The sequence below is a fragment of the Poecilia reticulata genome, chromosome 4, assembly GCF_904066995.2.
Source record: "Poecilia reticulata chromosome 4, P_reticulata-male-v2, whole genome shotgun sequence".
Classification (NCBI taxonomy): domain Eukaryota; kingdom Metazoa; phylum Chordata; class Actinopteri; order Cyprinodontiformes; family Poeciliidae; genus Poecilia; species Poecilia reticulata.
Window position 1 is genome coordinate 22,025,936 of NC_088833.1, and position 19,186 is coordinate 22,045,121.

General features: G+C 39.4%; 1 protein-coding gene across 12 annotated transcripts in view; it reads left to right on the forward strand.

The window, feature by feature from the left end:
• The window catches only part of celf5a (cugbp, Elav-like family member 5a), a 241,611-nt gene that overhangs the window by 196,320 nt on the left and 26,105 nt on the right, over positions 1–19,186 (forward strand). For all 12 annotated transcript variants that reach the window (XM_008407185.3, XM_008407177.3, XM_008407174.3 and 9 more), the window contains exons 5-6: positions 1,057–1,136; positions 11,008–11,154. In XM_008407185.3, coding sequence (XP_008405407.1) covers positions 1,057–1,136; positions 11,008–11,154 — 227 coding nt within the window. The remainder of the gene's footprint in view (positions 1–1,056; positions 1,137–11,007; positions 11,155–19,186) is intronic.

The following is a 19,186-nucleotide window of genomic DNA, read 5'->3' on the forward strand; positions in this document are numbered from 1 at the left end:
CCCCATCTCTGATTAACTTTCATGGTAACAAGTGGTAGCATAGGATTTGATTTTAAGAGACGCATTAACATGCAACGTAGGGAACTCGGATTTTGAAGAAAGACCACCCATCCCTCTTTAGGTACGGCTACACCAGCTAGGCATAGGCAATCCATGTATGGAGGGGTAAAAGGCTAATTATAGCAGTACATGACCCCATTGTAGCAAAGACCTTGTACAGGTCATCAGGAACTCAAAGCTTTTTCCTATCCACATCTCAGTAGGAGGGAGGCGGGCAGCAGTTTGGCAGCTGAATGGACATCTTGATCGGCTGGTGTCCACAGTGGTGTGCCTATTAACAGGAGAAGAATGGCAAGGTGACTGGGTCAAGCAGGACAGACGATAAGAAGAATAAGGCACAAAAGATGAAATACTAAGAAATGGACATTTCACATGACGTGAAATTGGGTGAGAGTGCAGTGGATCAGTGACTGACTCTGCTTCACTGGAACAAACAGAATCGCTTCTCATGTTTTCATGTTTCTGTTGGGTGATTTTAGTTTTTTAATGCTTTTTTTCAGTTCAAAAGCAGGGAAGGATTACTAATGCTCATCAGCAAAGTCCAGCTGTGGAGTCGTCTTTTTTTTCCCCCCTCACAAAGACTATCATACGTTTTTAAAGACATTATAGCAAAGAGAATTGTTTCTGTGATTTCTGAGCTTTCAAGTCTTTTTCACATCTTCGAACATTGATCAAAACGTGTTCTGCAATGGTTTTTCTATTTGATTTCGTTCTTTTTAACTGCGATTTAATATGAACAAAGAGGCATGTGGTGCTAAATAGCGAGCTTTTCTGCTTCATCAGTGGTATCTTTGGCCTGCAGCTTCTGCTTGTCTGCCTGCCTAATGCCCAGAATGGGGGGGAAGCTTGCTGTGCAATGAGAGCCCCTTAATGCTCAGTGATTTCTGAAGTGTCAGATTTAATTCTACAGCTTTTATTAATGTTACCCTAAATATTCACATATCCACATGGGTATGTATGTGTGTGTGTTTGATATGCATCTGCTCTTTCTTCCAGGTTGCGCCTTCGTCAAGTTTTCTACACACACCGAGGCTCAGTCTGCAATCGGCGCCCTGCACGGCAGCCAGACCATGCCAGTGAGTACAGCTCGAACAGAGATGCACGGTTCTTTTCAGACACACACACAAAGCACAAAGTTGCTTATAATGGCTACAATGCGTCTCAGACGTTTACGTACGCTCAGACTTGACAAGAATGTTTTAATTTTAGTTTGTGATTATTTATTTTAACCACCCTAGACTGTTGATCCAACATTCAAGATACTGGAAAATAAGAATCTGATGCACAAAGTTAAGCTTACAAGGTGAAACTCGCCACCAAAGTTAAAGCATGGTGGTGATGCTACCACCACCATGCTTGAGAGCTACAGTGTTCTTTAGTTTGAAACTCTAACTATGTGCATGTTTGGTATCAATGGAAATTTTGAGTTTCAACCACCTATTTGTTGACTTAAAGTAAAAAAGTAAAGTTGGGGAATGTGGAGGGTTTTCTCTATTTTCATTTTTCTGTCCTTTCATGTGCAAAACACAACAAAACATTGTGCTACTAATTCTTTGTGTGAAAATCTAATTTTGACAGCTACAAAACTACATATTGCCATTGTGGACAAATATGTTAATCTTAGTTTTGTTTGACAATAGAACTTATCTCTATAATCATTTTTGTCTTGTCTGAGGGGGGCATTATCCCCTTCCTTGTAATCAGAAACATTTTTCCAAATATAAACAATAAATGGATGTCCCAGTCACAAATTTTCCTCCAAAAATGACTTTATATGATGTAGTTAGTGAGTGTCCGACCCGGAGAGTTAGCCTTTCTTCTGTGCTCTCGCGACTGTAGCTTTGTTGTGCATGAATGCTGTATACTCCTGCCACTGAATAGAAATCCAATGTGAGATTACATTTTCTCCAGTGTTGTTCTCTTGCCTTTCTTGTATCTGCCACATTAATCATCTAATGGCACAGGTGCTCATACTCTGAGCAACCAATCTCCACAATAACAATGTTACAGGATTTTGCTAACATTTTGAAGTGCTGGGAGTAGTAAGTGTCAACGAACCAACATTGTTTTAATTGCAAACCTCAAGATAGTGACATTGTTTGTGCCAGTGCTTCCAGTAGAGAATGTCAGTCACACTGAAGTTTCTCGTCATTGTGTTGAATACACTGGGATTGAAAACACACCATTAAGCCTCTCCTGTTTTCAAACGGTACAACTTTTAAAAAGTGTTTGCATCTTAAAAGATGCCTGTTGGAGTAAATCAGTATTCAGAGGTTCCACTGTATTAGTGCTGATGTATGAATATATTTGAGCCTAATTATACAAATTGAAGATTAGAGAAAATCCACAATAAATTTCAACCTGTTCACCCAATTCTCGTTTTTTTTTTTTTTTTATAATTTCAGCTGTTGGTCACATTTTTATTCCAGCTAGTACTCCTCCTTCCACTAGTCTCAAATACATTTATAAAAAGTTTAATATTTCTGTGACATTCATGCCCACTAAGAGTGTATGTAAACTTTTTGATTCATCTCAAGTTATGCAATTTGAACACATACGAAGACTATCATAGGTATAACTCGTAAAGTTATACGCATACCATCTGTGAACACCGATGCATGCAAAAGTCCTTTGCTCTGTCTCTTTAATTACCAAGGTACTTAAAAAAAAATCCCTAAACCTACATCCAGATAAAACTGTTAAGAGTCATAATTGAATTTTGGGTGAGTCATCAATCAGCAGTTCTGCTTGCATAATCTGTGAATAGAAATCCAGTGTGAGATTACATTTGCTCGTTGTGTAAGCACACTGTGTCCTCTAAATTCTCTCTGCATTTGATTTACTATGAGCGCACAAACGCAAAAAAAACAACAAAAAAAACACTCTAGCTCTCATTTTCATGTGGTTCGTGTTTAGTCATGGTCCCTATATACCTGATGGTGTCAAAATAAAAGCTACTGCGCTGCACCCAGAACATGAAAGGAGTTACTCCCCGTGACATTTAGGAGGAGAACGGGGGAGTCACATCTTGTATTATACAGTAGGCTGAAGTACAGTATGCTCTGTTTTTGTGCTGGTCTTACTTTCCTTAGCTTCTCAGAAGATCCTGAACTCTTTCGACCCTGTGTCACAGGTGTTGTGTTTCACTGTGTGATTTCATTATTAATGGTTGTGGCGTGTTGGGAACAGAGAGAGTGCGGTGGGGGTGGGCGGGGGCTTCCTAGAAGCCAGCTGTGCCATCTTGGCGCAACTTTTGAGTCAATCTAAGTGCAAATGACTGCTAGTCATAAAGAATGCCTCTGAATGTCCACTTTCCATAGATACCCTCCTTCTGTGTTGTGCTTTCAGCCTATCTGTGCTAGCGCTCTGCCCTCGCTCGTCTCTCTTTGGCAGCCTCTTGGGATATTAAGGAATAGACTTGTTTACTCCACCTTTCACCACATTGGCTTCTGAATTATTCATCTAACTATAAGCAGGGTGCTGAAGGGAAGGGAGGGGAGGAAAAATCAGGAGGGCGAGAGAAATAGAGGCAGAGGGAGAATGAGTGAATGGACAGGATTTATACCTCCTGCTCCTGGTAAATTGATTATAGAAATCTGATCAGCATCTCATATCCTGTGGATGGGGGAGGAGAGGGCACAGTTGCCTGCCTCTTTGAGATTAGCAGACCAATGGTGGACTATTATGCCTCAGCAGGACAGCGCTATTCACAGCAAAACGTCCATCATTGTAGCAAAGACCCTGTGAAAATTCAGGGAGCATGCATCCTATGCGCTTGGGACTGCTGAGTCACACACAAAGTATTTATCCACAAGCATAATATTAAAGTTTGTATTGATCTCAACTTTAGATAGGTCTAGAAGCAACTTAAATAAAAACAACACAAAGAAGTAAAAAACTACAAGTTGTCTGGCTTATTACAAAGCAGTTTTCTCAATCTTGCATACAAAAGACCAATAAAACGGTTCCACTAAACTAAATCGGTTGGATGCGTATGTGTGTGGACTCTGCACTTGCTGCCACTTCAAGGCTGTGGCTGATAGCCAGAGTCAAACAGATTAGAATAAATAATGTCCGGCCAATAGCAGCTGTGGCCAAGGTGTAAAAGTGCATTGCATGCTAACGCCGCAACCAGACATGGCAGGTTTATAGATCAGCTGCCAGTCCCGGAAAGCATGAGCATAGGCTCCTTAGAGTTTATGAGTGTGCATAAATTCACACAAATGTGTATGTGGATCTTTGCATACATAAATGTGCACAAACATAAGTGCTGCCACCTCCTCACCAGGGTCAAACATTCCCTGACTGATCTTATTTCCCGGCTCTAAGGACTTGAACAGAATACATTGTGCTTTTCATTTAGAAGGACGTGGGAGTAATAAGTGTTATCTGTGTTTGTTGGAGGAAAAATGCTTCTGCTCTGTGTCCATACAGTGTCTTGCTTTTTATACCCTTTGAACTTTATATATATATATATATATATATATATATATATATATATATATATATATATATATATATATATATATATATATATATATATATATATATATATATATAGAGAGAGAGAGAGAGAATTTTGTCATGCCGACACAAACCTTAGGGTTTTTGGTGGGATTCGTGCTGTAAACTACCATACATTAGCATGCATTTATGAAATAAAGGTGTAGAGTGCACTGAACTTCAGTGTCACTGTAAAATTGTTGCACAACCACTAAAAAGAGAGAAGCAACAGTCATCTGTGCCTGGAGCCTCTGACATTGGGACTTTTTGAAATCAGATCACAGAGTAAAACTTTTTTGAGAATACCTCCGCAGAGATGTGAAGTACTGCACTGGTGTGAAAGTGCACATGTGTAGAATACACAAGGTCAAAGTGCATGTGTGTCTCAACAGCATGCCCTGGGATGAGCACTACAGCAGATTCCAGGTGTTACTCTGAACAGTAACGCAGTGCCGTCTAACTTTTTCCCAATCAGCATCCCAAAGTACCATCGGCTTCCAGACAGCAGCATCATTTTTGCATTTTATTTTTGAATTTACCATTTTTACAATTATACACAACTCTGTGTTGGTCTGTCACATGCAAACCCAGTGAAGTAATTTCTAGGTTGGGGTTTAACTTGGCAAAAAGGGAAAAATTTCAAGGGTTATAAATACTTTCCTAAGGTGCTTTTCGAAAGTGCTCGCATGGATGAAGGCTTAGTCTGATAACTAGCAAAATAATAAAAAAAATTAGTTGAAATTTAGGAATCAAATCTCGTCAGCAGGGTCAGTGTAATCTCTTTCACTGATTCTCCATCCCACCCGAGTACTCCACGCTACAAATGGAAATTTCTTCTATTTCCAAACCATCCCTTGGCCACCATTAGCTACTGCGTGCACACACTTACAATTTTCATTCCAGAGTATGAGCAGCTCAATTAAACATTTACGTCCATAGCTGTTGAGTAATTTGCTGAGATTCAGCTAGACTATGTAAAAAGTAGGTCTCAGGATAGACTTACACAGAGACAGGCAAGGGGGTGATGGTATGGGTCAAGCCCACCGAGTCATGTTCATTTTTTATTGTATTTTATTTTTTTAACTCCGTATCCATGTCGTATGAATTCCAGGCTTTTATAGCTGACACGGGCAAAGTGAAATAGAAATGCTTGTAGGGTGATAAAAGGGTGATCTCACAACAAAAGAAAGCAAATAAGGTGAGACTAGTTTAGCAGCGAGAGCTGAGTGATTGTGAATGAAGAGAAGACGAGTTTTAAAAAAATCATCTGATGGGATTCCTTTGAATTTTCTTTATTACAGAGAAAACACATTTAATGTTCATCAAGCTCAGTATTTAATTGCTTTTAATGATAATATAGCAAAAGTACAAAATCAAAATCAAACATCTGTAATTCCAACAAATTATAGATGGTTTTTTTTTTGTTAGTTTTTTTGCCGATTGTTGATATTTTCCATCTATATTTTAAAGCTACGCTAGAGCAAGTCTCAGTAGTATTTTTTACCTTTTTCATTTGAGGTGTGTTATGTGGTAACTGAGTCACAAACTGCAAAGACTATTTGTGTCCTCAGCATTTGTTTTCACCTCTAGTGCAGATGGGAGTGGAAATTATATCCTAACAAGCTTTCACACTAAAAAAATTTGAAAAATGTAAAAATGTGCTTTTAAGAGGAAGAAAAACTAAAATAGTTTTATGTAATCAGAGATGGTTCCATTTTTTTTTAGCACAAATGCTTGCATGCATGTATTTAAAAGTAATGAGATTCATACAAAAAAAAAGAAACTTAATCTTCCTCACTCTCATAAAATTGTGAAGCTTGGAAAGGCACCAAAAATTAGTTGTTGACAATTAGATGATTGCTGAAGAGCCCGTCTTTCCTTTTGGTTCAGAAAAAAGTCTCTGTAGTGCCTTTTTATTCCCCCTGTTTAACTCCCCTTCCTTCAGTGGCTCTCAAGGCAGCTGGGAGCCGCCCGGCAGGGGGATTCTGCTCACACTTGGAAGCTTAAAAATTTAATGAGACTTTCACTTCACACTCCATCCTCTTCTCTTTATAGCGATGGAGATTCTGCACGCTGATACCCTGACAGGCTTAAATGGGAAAACCTCGGAGATAAACAAATGTGGCAATGGATGCTTGGCCAACAAGCTCCAAGATTCAGGTGTCCCGAGGAGAGCCAGTGGGAGGCACAGCTTCAGTGTCCTGGGCTCCTAATGGAAAAGATTTGCAAAATAAAAAAGCTACGAGAGAATGTCACACCATGCTAATATATAACCAGATAGGTCAGTTGACAAAAAACCTTTTTTTTTTAAATTATTGTTATTATTCAGGGAGGAACATCCTTGTTTTGTTGTGTTTACAGAATAAACTTGACTGCACAGAGTCCAACTTAATCTGTTAAGATTATGCATCTCACTTTTCTCTTGGAAAGGTATATCATCAACATGCAGTTCACATTACCAAAAGAATGACAGTAATTGTAACTGTAAGAGAGATTTCTAATATTTAACCTGTGGTAGTGCATTTAGGCCATACACCAATCACATGCTTTTATCTTGTATTAGTTGAACCTGATAATTAGGGTAATGATCCACGTGTAATTTAAAGGGATAGTTTTGGATTTTTGATGTTTGATTTTCAAAATGGCTTTCAGCAGGTTATAGATCATCTACAATGGATACATCTCTGGGTGTAATCTAGTATAGATTACACAAAAGCAGACATCTGCCGTGTTAAAACATCAAGTTCAAAACAGTCATATTGATAGCATTAGTGTTTATACAGAAGCCAGGTTACTTACAAGGACAAGAATGCATCACCAATATTCATACTCTCTGAAACATACAGAGGACAGAGCATGTAAAGCATTTCTTGTCATAGTGTCTGAATGATATGACGACACTAATATTAAGTAAGTGCTATTTGTTTTCCCCCCCCATGTCTTCTTACTTTTCAGTACACGATTGTATATCCAGTTCAATTCAATTTATTACTAGCGTTCCGATTCACAACAAATTTCATCTTTAGGTTTTGTACGAGGTAGACATATTCCATTCATATTCTGTATTTAGAAGGAACAGAAGGAAAAGTTGTGAACGATGACGTCAATTTTCCGCTATGCTTTAGAATGGTAGTCCACCTGTAGTTTGCCAATGGCAGAGTAGAAAGTGAACAAAGCCATTCAAGCGAATGAATTTCTAGGAAATTTTCTGGTAAGCCTCCATAGCATCAACGTGGTGCATTATGTACATTACCGCTGTGGACACAATTGGATAAAATCTAAAACTTGAACAGAATCCATGCCTCCAGAAAGCAATTTGTTTCTCAATAGCCAACGGTCCAGACCCTCTGGACAAAGCTAAGCGTAGAAGGAGGGGCAGGTTTTTCCCTGGCTAACACCAAAGCCAGTGATTGTTTATATGGGAAGTGAAGGTTGGAGGCAGAGCACAGACAGTGTGAAACACATTCTGTGAAATGGTGCAAGAAGCTAGTAATGAGTATTATATAGGTTTTTAAAACCAATTTGATACATTTTTAACAATGTGTTCTTTTTCTATTAGATACTTACTTTGGTCATAAACTCTTTACATTTTCTTTTCTTGATCTCTGTTTCACCAAGGAATATAAAAAGGGAGGCATGAACTTTTGCCTGATTTTTCATGGTAAATAATCAGCAGTTTCATCATAAATAACCAGCCTGGGTTTTAAAAATTCATGAAATAAGATCCACATTAATTATGACATTTTTTTTTCTTCAGATTGGAGTTATTTTATCATGCTAGAAATCTTCTTTGGTTTGGCCCCTTCTTAGACCAGCCATTACATTCATCCTCAAAGTCCACCTAATCTGAATGCATCTTTAATGAAGATGTAAAGAGAGTGATAGGAGGTAATATGCTAACTGGTAATAATAACCTTTACCAGAATCTCACTTGAGAAATCTTGAACTATCCTTTTAAAGTTTGAGAAGGATACGATTAACATACAGTTCACATTAGCTGCAGGGTAATAACATTTTTAACTGTGAGACAGCGTTAAAATATTTAATATGTTATAGTATATCTCATTATTACTCTAGTCATGCACAGCTCCATTCTGTACTTTTCCAAACGCTGTGGACGCTGGATCAATAAAGGTATAACTGAAATCTGCACAAACTTGACACAGCACATTGTGCTGGTAATATAACACCTGCTCATTTAAAAAAAAGTCTTCTGAGCTAAATCATCTTGTTTTGAATGTCACTTTGTAAGATCTATAATAAAAGTGAGATACCATTCCATTCAGTCAGTCATTCAGCCAAATAGACAATCAGTCATTTAGTCAGAGAGCCAACTAATCAACTGGCCATACACCTGCAGTCTTTCAAGCCTGTGATTCAGCAGAGCAAGCCTGGAGGAGGGCAATGGGAGGGAGGAAATATTGAGCAAAGTGGGAAGAAAAGGGAGAAGAAGAGCATAAAATCTATAAGCTACAGTCGAAAGGTCCAGTGCCTGTCTTTGGGTATCTTTTGCTCTCTCTGGATGTCTTTATTAGCTGGAGACCTTAGTGTGATAGCAAAAGCACAGACAGGGAAAATTAAAAACATAATGTATGTGGTGTTAATAACACCTGACATCATGGCTTCCATTTGGAACGGCATGTTTGCACTCCATCATTGCTGTACCCCATCTATCCCCAAATACCCACAGTTTAGTTCCGGCATATCAGCCGCCCAACCGCGGTTATTGACAGTCTTGCATCAATTTCATGGGGCTTCTTATCATGCTTGACACACAACCTTTCTAAACTGTCAGAACAGAGTAATATTATGGCCTTTTATGTGGATCAATTGGCCAGTTTGGGGCGTAGAGGGCAGGAAGAGGTGGAGTACACAAAAGGTCAACCATGGCTTTCAATCATTTGAAGATTATTAATGAAGGATGAAGTTTGCTAATGAATGCAGAGCTGGAGAAACTGACAGGAAGGGAAGAAGAAATGGAAACATCACAGGATGGAAAAGAGTTCACTTAAAACAAAAGTTTTATTTTTAAATTGGATCCAGTTGTGTAGGAGCAATTGACCACTATAGTACACATTCCAGATCCTGGTGCTTTTAGTGATAATTGCACTTCAGTTTTTAGGTCGCAGTGCCAATCAGGTGTTTGCACAAAGTTACCATTGGCTTGAATATCGTATTATTTTGAACCTTTCAGGATAGATTTGTTCAAGAAGTATTTTCCAGTCTATGCCAGGTTTGAGACCTGGTAGTGCCAGAAAAACTTAGACTGATTGCTTTTCTTTTTAAGGTTTGAGTCAGAAAGTCAAAACTTGAACACTGCTTGGCGCTCCAGCAGCACAACAATTCCAAACAAACATCTTTGCAAATTGTCATCCCATTTCCATTTCACTTTGTCTGTGTCAGCTGTAAAAGCCTGGAATGAAATGAGAGTAAACATTACACTTCAAAAGAGTTCCTACTCTCAACTCTAGCAGAATCTACAATATGTCAAATGACCTTATGACTACGGTTGTGTTTTTATTTGTGTTAAGCATTCAAAGATTGACTTGGTGGAGTGCTTTTGATAACCTAAAAACACTTCTCCTTTAGCCCAGGAACTTATGGCTTAGCAATCTCCTTTGAGATTTTCTTTCTTCTCCATCAATTTTTGAAAGTTACCACAGATAATCACATTCTTTTTGATTAACAGTGGTTTTTGACACTATGGGCCTGACAAATGTCACGTCTGAAAGTGGCTCATGAAAACTGTATTTAATTAAATAGTTAATTAAAAGTTTATTATCTCAGAGTTGTAAATTGTATGATTGTTGCATAAAAAAAAACAAACAGTTCAGTTGCATCATTAAAGGCACAAAATTATCCATTGATTCCTGTAGATCAGAAGTTGCAGCGTTTTGTGTAAGTGGAATAGAAAGTTGAGTCAAATTGAAATTTTGTGTTAACCAGACTGCAGCTGCTTTGCTTCAAGTGATTTTATGATGGAATGAAATGAGGCTTCCCATCTTCTCATCTGCTTACAGAGCTGTTCATTCAATAAGCACACTGTATTTCTACTCATATTTCATAGTTCCATGCTCTTGTATGTCGGATAAAACCAAAACGAAGAAACCTCGGTGGTAATAAAAATGAGCAATGATGTCGCAACTAAGACTTCCTTCACTAACAACAGAGGAGAAGAAGAAGAAAAGCAAATTGATAATATTGGTTATTGATGCTAATAAACATGCAAGCCTAAAACATTTCAAATAATAACGGATGATATTACAGTTGCTTTTCATTTGGGCAATTTGAAGTTGTTTCTACAATTACCAGACACTGGTTGGGAATACAGTGTAATCCAGACAGTTTTTTTATTTTTTTCTAGGCTGTGTCAAGTATTGTGAGAGGTATTTTCAGAAAAGCCCCTCATTCTTTTTCCCCTCTTTGCGTTTTTCTCTCCTTCAGGGCGCTTCTTCCAGCTTGGTGGTCAAGTTTGCCGACACAGACAAGGAGCGCACCATCAGACGTATGCAGCAGATGGTAGGGCAGTTTGGCATCTTTAATCCAGCCATCGCCCTTCCCTTTAGCACCTACAGCTCTTACGCACATGCGGTGAGTTGGAAAAAGCATATGTTACACAGAAATGTAAACATTAGAGAAAACCAGAGTGTAGTCATCACAAACTACTGTAATAGCAGATGTAGTTTAACATCTGACAGTGTTCTCAGAGTCTTGCAGTTATTTGCTTTGTAACAGCAGAAAACTTGGTCGCTGTTTTATTTCATTGTTAAATGTGATCATTTACAGAAGATGGTATTGGGTATGTGAAACAAACAGCTTCTATTGTGACACTGTTGACTGTTATTTAAGGAGGACAAAACATGAGCTGTCAGATGATGTGTTGATTCAATTGTTGCTGCACTTTCTCCTTTCGTTTCATTTTCATGGGTCCAACAGGAGACGAGACAGAAATAAGACCACTCTGTTTAAACTCATTTAATCTTTAGTGCTGTCACATTGATAATTTACAGCTGTTTATCGACATATTTCTTTAGTGTCTGAAGGGTACAAAACATATTATTGGCTTGCATTGCTGGTATTAGTTGGCATCAAAAGAAATAAGGAAAATGCAACCTTTAATTGGAAAATGCTCCATGTTGGTGTGATGCAATTCCCAGCTATGAATTCTGACTTTATAGATGAAAGCAGAGTTTGCACCATTAACCAGCCTTATCGTTGTTGATGAATAAAAAACAGTGCCATACTAAATTTCCTTTAAAATAAATGTAACAGGAGAGTTGTTTCAATTTTTACTTAACTTTTTGAAGTTTACCAGATTGCCAACAGCAAGACTCCTACTTTAAAGGAGTATTACTATTCAGTGACTATTGTTTTTAGACGTTTTTCAGAAAGACAAAAGTACATGCCAAAAGTAAGGCCGATTGATGTTGTTGTTCATAAATTAGACCATGGCACAGTTGGGGACTATAGGTAGTTATATCTAGTGGCATTAAGTAAATTAATAACACTAACTTTAACTTGTTACTCAATAAAACATTAAATAGATTATTTTTATGGAAATATCCATGATTAAAATATATCAACTATACATTATTTTCTGTGGAAAAAGCAAAGCTGCATGTTCATAAACACTTTGAATGGAAGTTGTGCCTCATCTCACGATGGTTATCTTTGGCAAATATTACAAGCTCCTTTACCCTGCGTAAACACAAAAGCTTTTTGTTTAAACTGATTCACATGAAAACATGCGTATGCACATAAGTATTAAACCTTCACACCGTAAGCTCTGAAGGTCTATCAGGTACAGTTTGAACATCCAGCATTTACAGTGTCACCATCTATCTGCTGCCTCAATTTCTGCCTAAGATTATTACATTTAGAGCTGCTGAGATCCAAACATGTTCCAGTCCTTTTCGTTCTTTTGAAACCAAGACACTCTCTGTATTTTTTGATTTAAGGCTTATAGCACTGTGGGATGACAATTTGCAAAGTTTTGATTTGAATGTGAACATGTAAAGGGGTGCTCATTGTCTAGTCATCATTAAATAGGTGATAGGTACATTGATGTTATTTAATGAGTTGAAATGATTTGATTAATGTCAATTTTAATACTGCTATCGTTGCTACGTTTAGATATTTACAATTACAAACACACACAGTCGCAAAAGTAAAGATTGTTTTAATTTTTAGAAAAAGCCTTTAATGTAATTATTGTTAATTTGACAAGCTAACTGAAATAGTTGCACTAGTATTACATTTGAATTGGAATAACCTATAAATGTTGCATGGTAAACTACCCAATACTACTAACTAGTTCCGACTCTAAAATTTCACTTTACACCAGTGATTTCTATCTTTGTGATTCTAGCAGTAATCCACTTTCATCAAACTTTGTTACAGAAATTCTCTCACAGATTTCCCTCTCTTTGCGGCGGTGCCATTACGCCCAGTCCTCCGATAGGCTCAGCATGTCGGCATGTGCACCTTTAGTTAGCCGTACCCTCCAACCTCTTCATCAGCTCTCCCCTGCCCTCCTGCCACATCGCCCCCACCCCCTCAAGGCGTGACATTATACACACAGCAGACCGCCGCGCTTTGATGAGTTCAGACAGCCTATGAACCCCTCTCTCCATGCCCCTCCACCCATACATCGCCTTTCCCTCCCTTCCTCCCGCTGTCCCTCTTTCCAGACCCACAATGTGCTGTGGGCTCGCCCTGAATATTCCACAGGCAACTTATCTGTACACAAACTTTCTTCTTTCCTGCTGAAGAGAAGCGCATGTGGAGAGACCCCCCACTCTCACAGCTTACACGTATACACCTGCAGACTGCCTGCTTGAAGGACAGTGAAATGAATTTAAGAAAAGCTTCCCATCCTGCACTGAGATAAAAAAGCATGGCATCTGTGAGGAGACACTGCATAAATGCAGAAAATAATACATACATTGCACAGAATACACTTTCTGGAATGTAGTGGTATGAATTAATGTTTCTCATCATCTATCAGAATATATATATATATATATATATATATATATATATATATATATATATATATATATATATGAACAGTATCAAAATGGCAGTATTAATTGTTGATGTTAGTGATGTCTTGGGGGCCTATCCATTTCCCTCATTTTCATATCACAGCCGTGGGACCCACTGTGAAATGTGCAAATTGACCATCCCGGAGTAATTGCGAGGCCATCTCTTGTGCACTCTCCACTAAAACTCCCACCTTCATTACCATTCATGAAATGCAGCCCTTTCCCGGGAAATGTGGAGAAATGCAAATGTTTAAGGGGCGATGGAGGCCGCGGCGGTCTGCAGGGAGACCATTGTGCACCGCTCTGGTTGGCCATGACTTTTATTTACTGTGGCAGAGACCCGTGTCGGCTCATAGAGATGCACACAAGAGCGTACACACTTGCGCACACTGGGCAGCGAGTTCGCCCACCAACAACCCTCACCCACCCCCAACCCCTCTCTCTTTCTTTCTCTCTCTCTGGTACATGCATATAATATGAGAAAGAGCGGGACGATGCTTGGAAATTGAGTTCGGAGTAGAAGACATAAGGACATGAGGGATACGTCAGCATCACAGGGAGAATCGGCTAACATTACATTCAAAACAGAAAATGTGTAACGGTCACTTTTTGTATTATGATTGTGAATGAAGGAGACCCAAACGTAAGAAATCCACCAAAATACAGAAAGTTGCTGCAGAAACATTTGGCGGGAAGGAGTCTTTGGAGATAAACTCAACCCAACTTTTAGCTATGGATTTTCAGTAAAGTCATTTCATCTGTGTTACTGTGCATATTTAATGAATCAAAACAATGGTCTGCTTTTTATGTAACAAGTGAGGTAAAGAGAAATAACCTTTTCTAAAAGAAAACAAAAAACTTGTGCATTGATTTTGTATATGTGAGACTCATTCGCGTTGGATGCACACGCATGCTGTGCAGTCTTGATTTCCCCTGCAGCCAGAGTGCGCTGAAGTGATACGATTAATGTTTCTTTGCTGCAAGATAAACTACACATATTACCCCAAGACGAAAATCCTGCAGTGACAGAAAAAAGGACTTTATCTCCAAAGACACACAACACGCTCGCCTACTCTCCATACACACTGGCCAAGAGAAGACGAGGTAGGGAAGCATAGGATACAGACACGGAGAAAGATGGTATATATAGCTATAACCAGTGAATACAGTAAATGGTAAAATTCAAAGAGCTACCTCTCCACTACAGCAGTGGATAGGATTATAGAGTTGAGCTGACAGCCAGTAAATTGGATTTTAGTCAAACCAGGAGGGGGAGGAGGGAAGGATGGAGGCTCTGAACACAAATTGAGGAGGGGTACAACACTGACAACATGTGCCAAAAGTGAGAAATGTGCCATTTTTACGACAGGCAGAGACACCGGCGTGCTCTGACAGGAGACAACCTATTTGCAAAAGGAGGCGATTTCAGCCAAAGAAAGCAAGAGAGCGAGAATCCATGTTTCAATCCCGAGTTGGTGTTGAGTGATAATAGCTCTCCCAAGAAAACGCCGAGTTCAGGTCCTAAAACAACCACTTATTAGTTTTTTTTTTGTTTTGTTTTGTTTTTCCCTTTCTGAGATACAAACACATTTGTACACTTTTTTCCCCCCCACCTTATCTTCTGAGATGGTTTCAGCCAACCATTTCAGCTCTGCATGACTACAAAGTGTGTCATGGGACAAAAGAATAAGAAGGAGAAAAAAAGAAAACGAAACAAGTGAGAAGTTTAAGATTTAAATGCGTCATGAGCGCCTCCCTGAAAACATACATTAGGCAAAATGTAAGACAGACAAACGAGAAGAGAGGGAATGGTTGGAATTTGGTGCTAATAGTGACAGTGAGCGTGGGTGGATGAGAGGGAGGAGGACGGCTGTAAGCTCATATTAGGAAACATCTCCCCCTGTCGGAGGGTTCTACGTTCAAACTGCCACGCTGCGCGGGGGAGAGAAATGATGGCCACAAATTACGGCATCATTTGGCTGTACTGTAAACTGCCCACACGCATGCACATGCCAGGCTGTGTGAGTGTGACCTGATTTCGCTGCATTATGCATGCGAGGGGCCAGCCGTCGCACGTGAGCGAATGCATGCGCGCCTATTACGGAGCGCGTCGGAAATGAGGAGAAAACTATTGAGAAACGCAGCCCGCTGGCTCGGTGGTAACAAATGTGGCCCTCGAGTTCACCTCTGTGACCCACTGTCTCCTTGACACTCTAATTTTTCCAACCTTTTACACCCGCTCTCTACCGCTCCCCTGCTAGCCCTTCTTTGTTTCTGGACCCCCTCCGCCTCTCCTTCTCCCCTTCCACCACCCCAACACACCACAGCCACCGCATTTTTCCCCCCCCTCTGTCATTGGCTGGTTGGACTGTAAGGGGTCACATGTGACAGCACTAAGAGTCGGCGAGTCACAGAGCAGCACTACGGAGATAATTGCCATGTGATAAAGAGGTGATTGCCTGCTAGCACCAGGGGAGAGTAATGCCATCAGGTTGCAATAAAAAAGCAGATGTCTGACACTAACTGAATGCTGCTGGAGCCCAGGCAACTTTCTGTGCTCCTTTTCATCTGGGTGCACTCTGTCTTTTTTTTTTTTTTTGTCCCCTTGTTTCGGTCTGCCTTTTGAAAGGCAGCTAGAGAAGGTTGTCTGTGATGATGAAGACTCCTCAGCTTTGCTCATTCTCTACCATAGAGACGTTTTCTATCTGCTCTGGGAGTGCATAAATAAATAGGGTGTGGAGGGGGGGAGTGCAAAGGGTTGGTGGGGGGGGTCTTATGAATATAATGTCTTTGAATTTCAAAGGGAGGAGAAATAAGCATAAGAAAAGTATAACGGAGTGACTGTGTTTCTCTCGGTCGGCATAGCTGCTCTTTGATTATTTATTTCTTTTTCTTGAAGTCAGATTGTGTTAACCGCTGCATTCCAACATAATTACATGCTTGAGTTTCCAATTTGCTGGATTTTATTTTGGAACAAAGCAACAATTAATGAGAGCGTTTTTTTTTAGTTTTTTTTATCCATGACAATCTGACAGATGGCATTACGGGCCACATTATCTAAGACATTTGGAGCTGGGAGAGAGGATGGTATTCTGGTCACGTTACTATTTACTCCCACTGCGATTATTACTCCATGCAGACTAAGACTAAAAAGGCTGCTGGCTGACTAGGGGAAGCGGTGGGTTTTACTTGAATACCCACCTGGGCATGTACATTTGACCAAAATTGTACAAAAAATAAAACTAGAAGAAGAGAGATTTTAATGATATTTTTGCAGAAGCTGTTCTCATTTTTTGTGGCATTTTCATTTAGCTTTGAAAAACAGATTTCACAAATTAAATCTCTGTATTGAAGAATCTGTACTTTACAGATTCTTCAAAGATTCTGTAAAGAATCTGTACTTTACAGATTCTTCAATACAGTTTCTAGTCTGCAGAGCTCCTCCAGACTAGCAACAATTAGCAAACACCTGGAAAACTGCTGAGCTCATCATATTAACTACTTCTCAGTCCAACGCTCCTAATAATGGTTGTAAACTTCATAGTGGGTAGCATTGCTATTGACGGAGGCAAATTTCACGTCGAATTGTGAAGTCAAATTTCTTTCAGGTTTAATATATACAGCATGTTTAATATACACAGCATTTCCATAATGATTGAAGCTAACATGATTACTTGGTTATGTTAGCTATGTAGTGACACTATCTGTGCCTGGAAAATGCATAATACCACCTATTAAAAAAAGGTCTATTTTTTAATGTGGATTTACTCAGTTCAAGTTTAAACGGTCTCAGTAATTTGAAGCCAAAGATGATCAAAGTTTCCACAATCACTAGTAACACTAAAGTTTAGCTTTGTGCACAGTCTTGTTTTCTTAAACAGAGTAGCAACACAAAGGTTCACAAAATCCCCATTGGCCAGACAAGGAACTGAGAGATTGAGAACTAATTTTGGATACAACTAATATCATTTTCTCTATTTATTTATTCATTCATTCGAGCAGATTTGAGACCACCTTGAGCAGATATATTGCCACATCACCTACATCAACAATCACAGATGCCTAAAGTAAATAGTCACAAAAATGGAGCTGTGGTTTTGCCATTTTGTACTAAGATCTGGTACAAAACTATAATCTACAGGTGGATTTGCATTGACTGTTTGTGCAGTTTTCTATAATGTTTACTGAAAGCGAAATGCAGGATGACTTTAATCATCGGGTGAATTTGTACTTACTACAGCTGGTTAGTGTTTAAGTTAGCAATCACTTCAGTGAGAAACACTGCAATGTTTTAATATCTTGAGATCTTGTTCCATCTCTAAACCTCTGTGTACCACAGTTTCAGGATCATGGGTTTAGCATATGGGCACAAAATGGTATCTTTACAAATGTAAAGTGGAACAAAATTGTGACAAAATGGAAACGGGGACATAAAATGACTCAAATCACAAATCATCATTGGACCTTTCTGTTTACTTTTTTGGTAGAGCATTATTATTTTTGTGATTTAACCATATATATCTCAGTTTTAGTCTCTAAAATGTTCAACTTGTCTTTTTTTTTTTTAGAAAGGAATTATTCACATTTTCACATTGATAAAATTATGCAAATGACCACAGGCATTAATAAACTGTTTCGAGGCATGTGGCTAACGGACGAGGCTCCAACATTGGGCTTTCTACAACAGGACAGCCACTTTAAGGTTACCTGACAGGGGCACTCAGGGAAAATAATTGGCTTTTCCGTCGCCAGGTCCACATGCAAATACGACCAGAGAGCCGTTCTGTACCTTTACTGCCATCATTAGCATCAGTGCAAGTGGCAGCGCAGTTTGATTTCTGCCCGCGCGAAGCGATCTCAGGCCACAGCTATCAGCAGCTCCCCTGACACGTACAAGCCATGCAGTATTAAACAGATGCAGAGACATGGGGCAAGAGGTTGGGCCTGCTGTGTTTGTATTCCTATACCACACAAGTCCGCATGCCTGATGGGCAGCTACACGGCCTGCAAAAGATTATTGATTCCCCAGATAAAACCACTGGTTCACAAGCTGCAAAAGCCATTGTACAGTGATGGATTTTTTTTTTTTCTAAATTAGGCATTCAGAGGGTGGTTTTTGCACCAGGAGAATTTAAGCAGAGTGTGGAAGCTCAAATAGTCTCAATCACTCTTCATGCATGTGGTGTGTGTTGGGGTGTGCGTGTGTGTGTGTGTGTGTGTGTGTCTTTGTTAGCGAGCGCGGTTCAAGGCAGCGGTGCATGTGAGCATGTCCTATGCATATGAATAAACACTCCTTGGGCTGCATTTGATGGAAAATGGTTTCGGCTCACTTCTCAGTTCATGCTAAGCAGAAATGCAGAGGGAGTGAAAGGCTATTGATTGTATCTCTTTGCGGGATTGTCCAGCAAGAGAAAATAGACATTTACTCACTGAAGGTGTTGTATTACTAACATGGTCTCGAATTGAGTCTAGAGCTACTCTTGGTTCAAAAATGTTATTCTAATGTGTCCATTTAGTAGGAGGAGGACATGTGAGGGCGTTTTTAGGGAAATTACATTTTTTATGCATTAAACTCT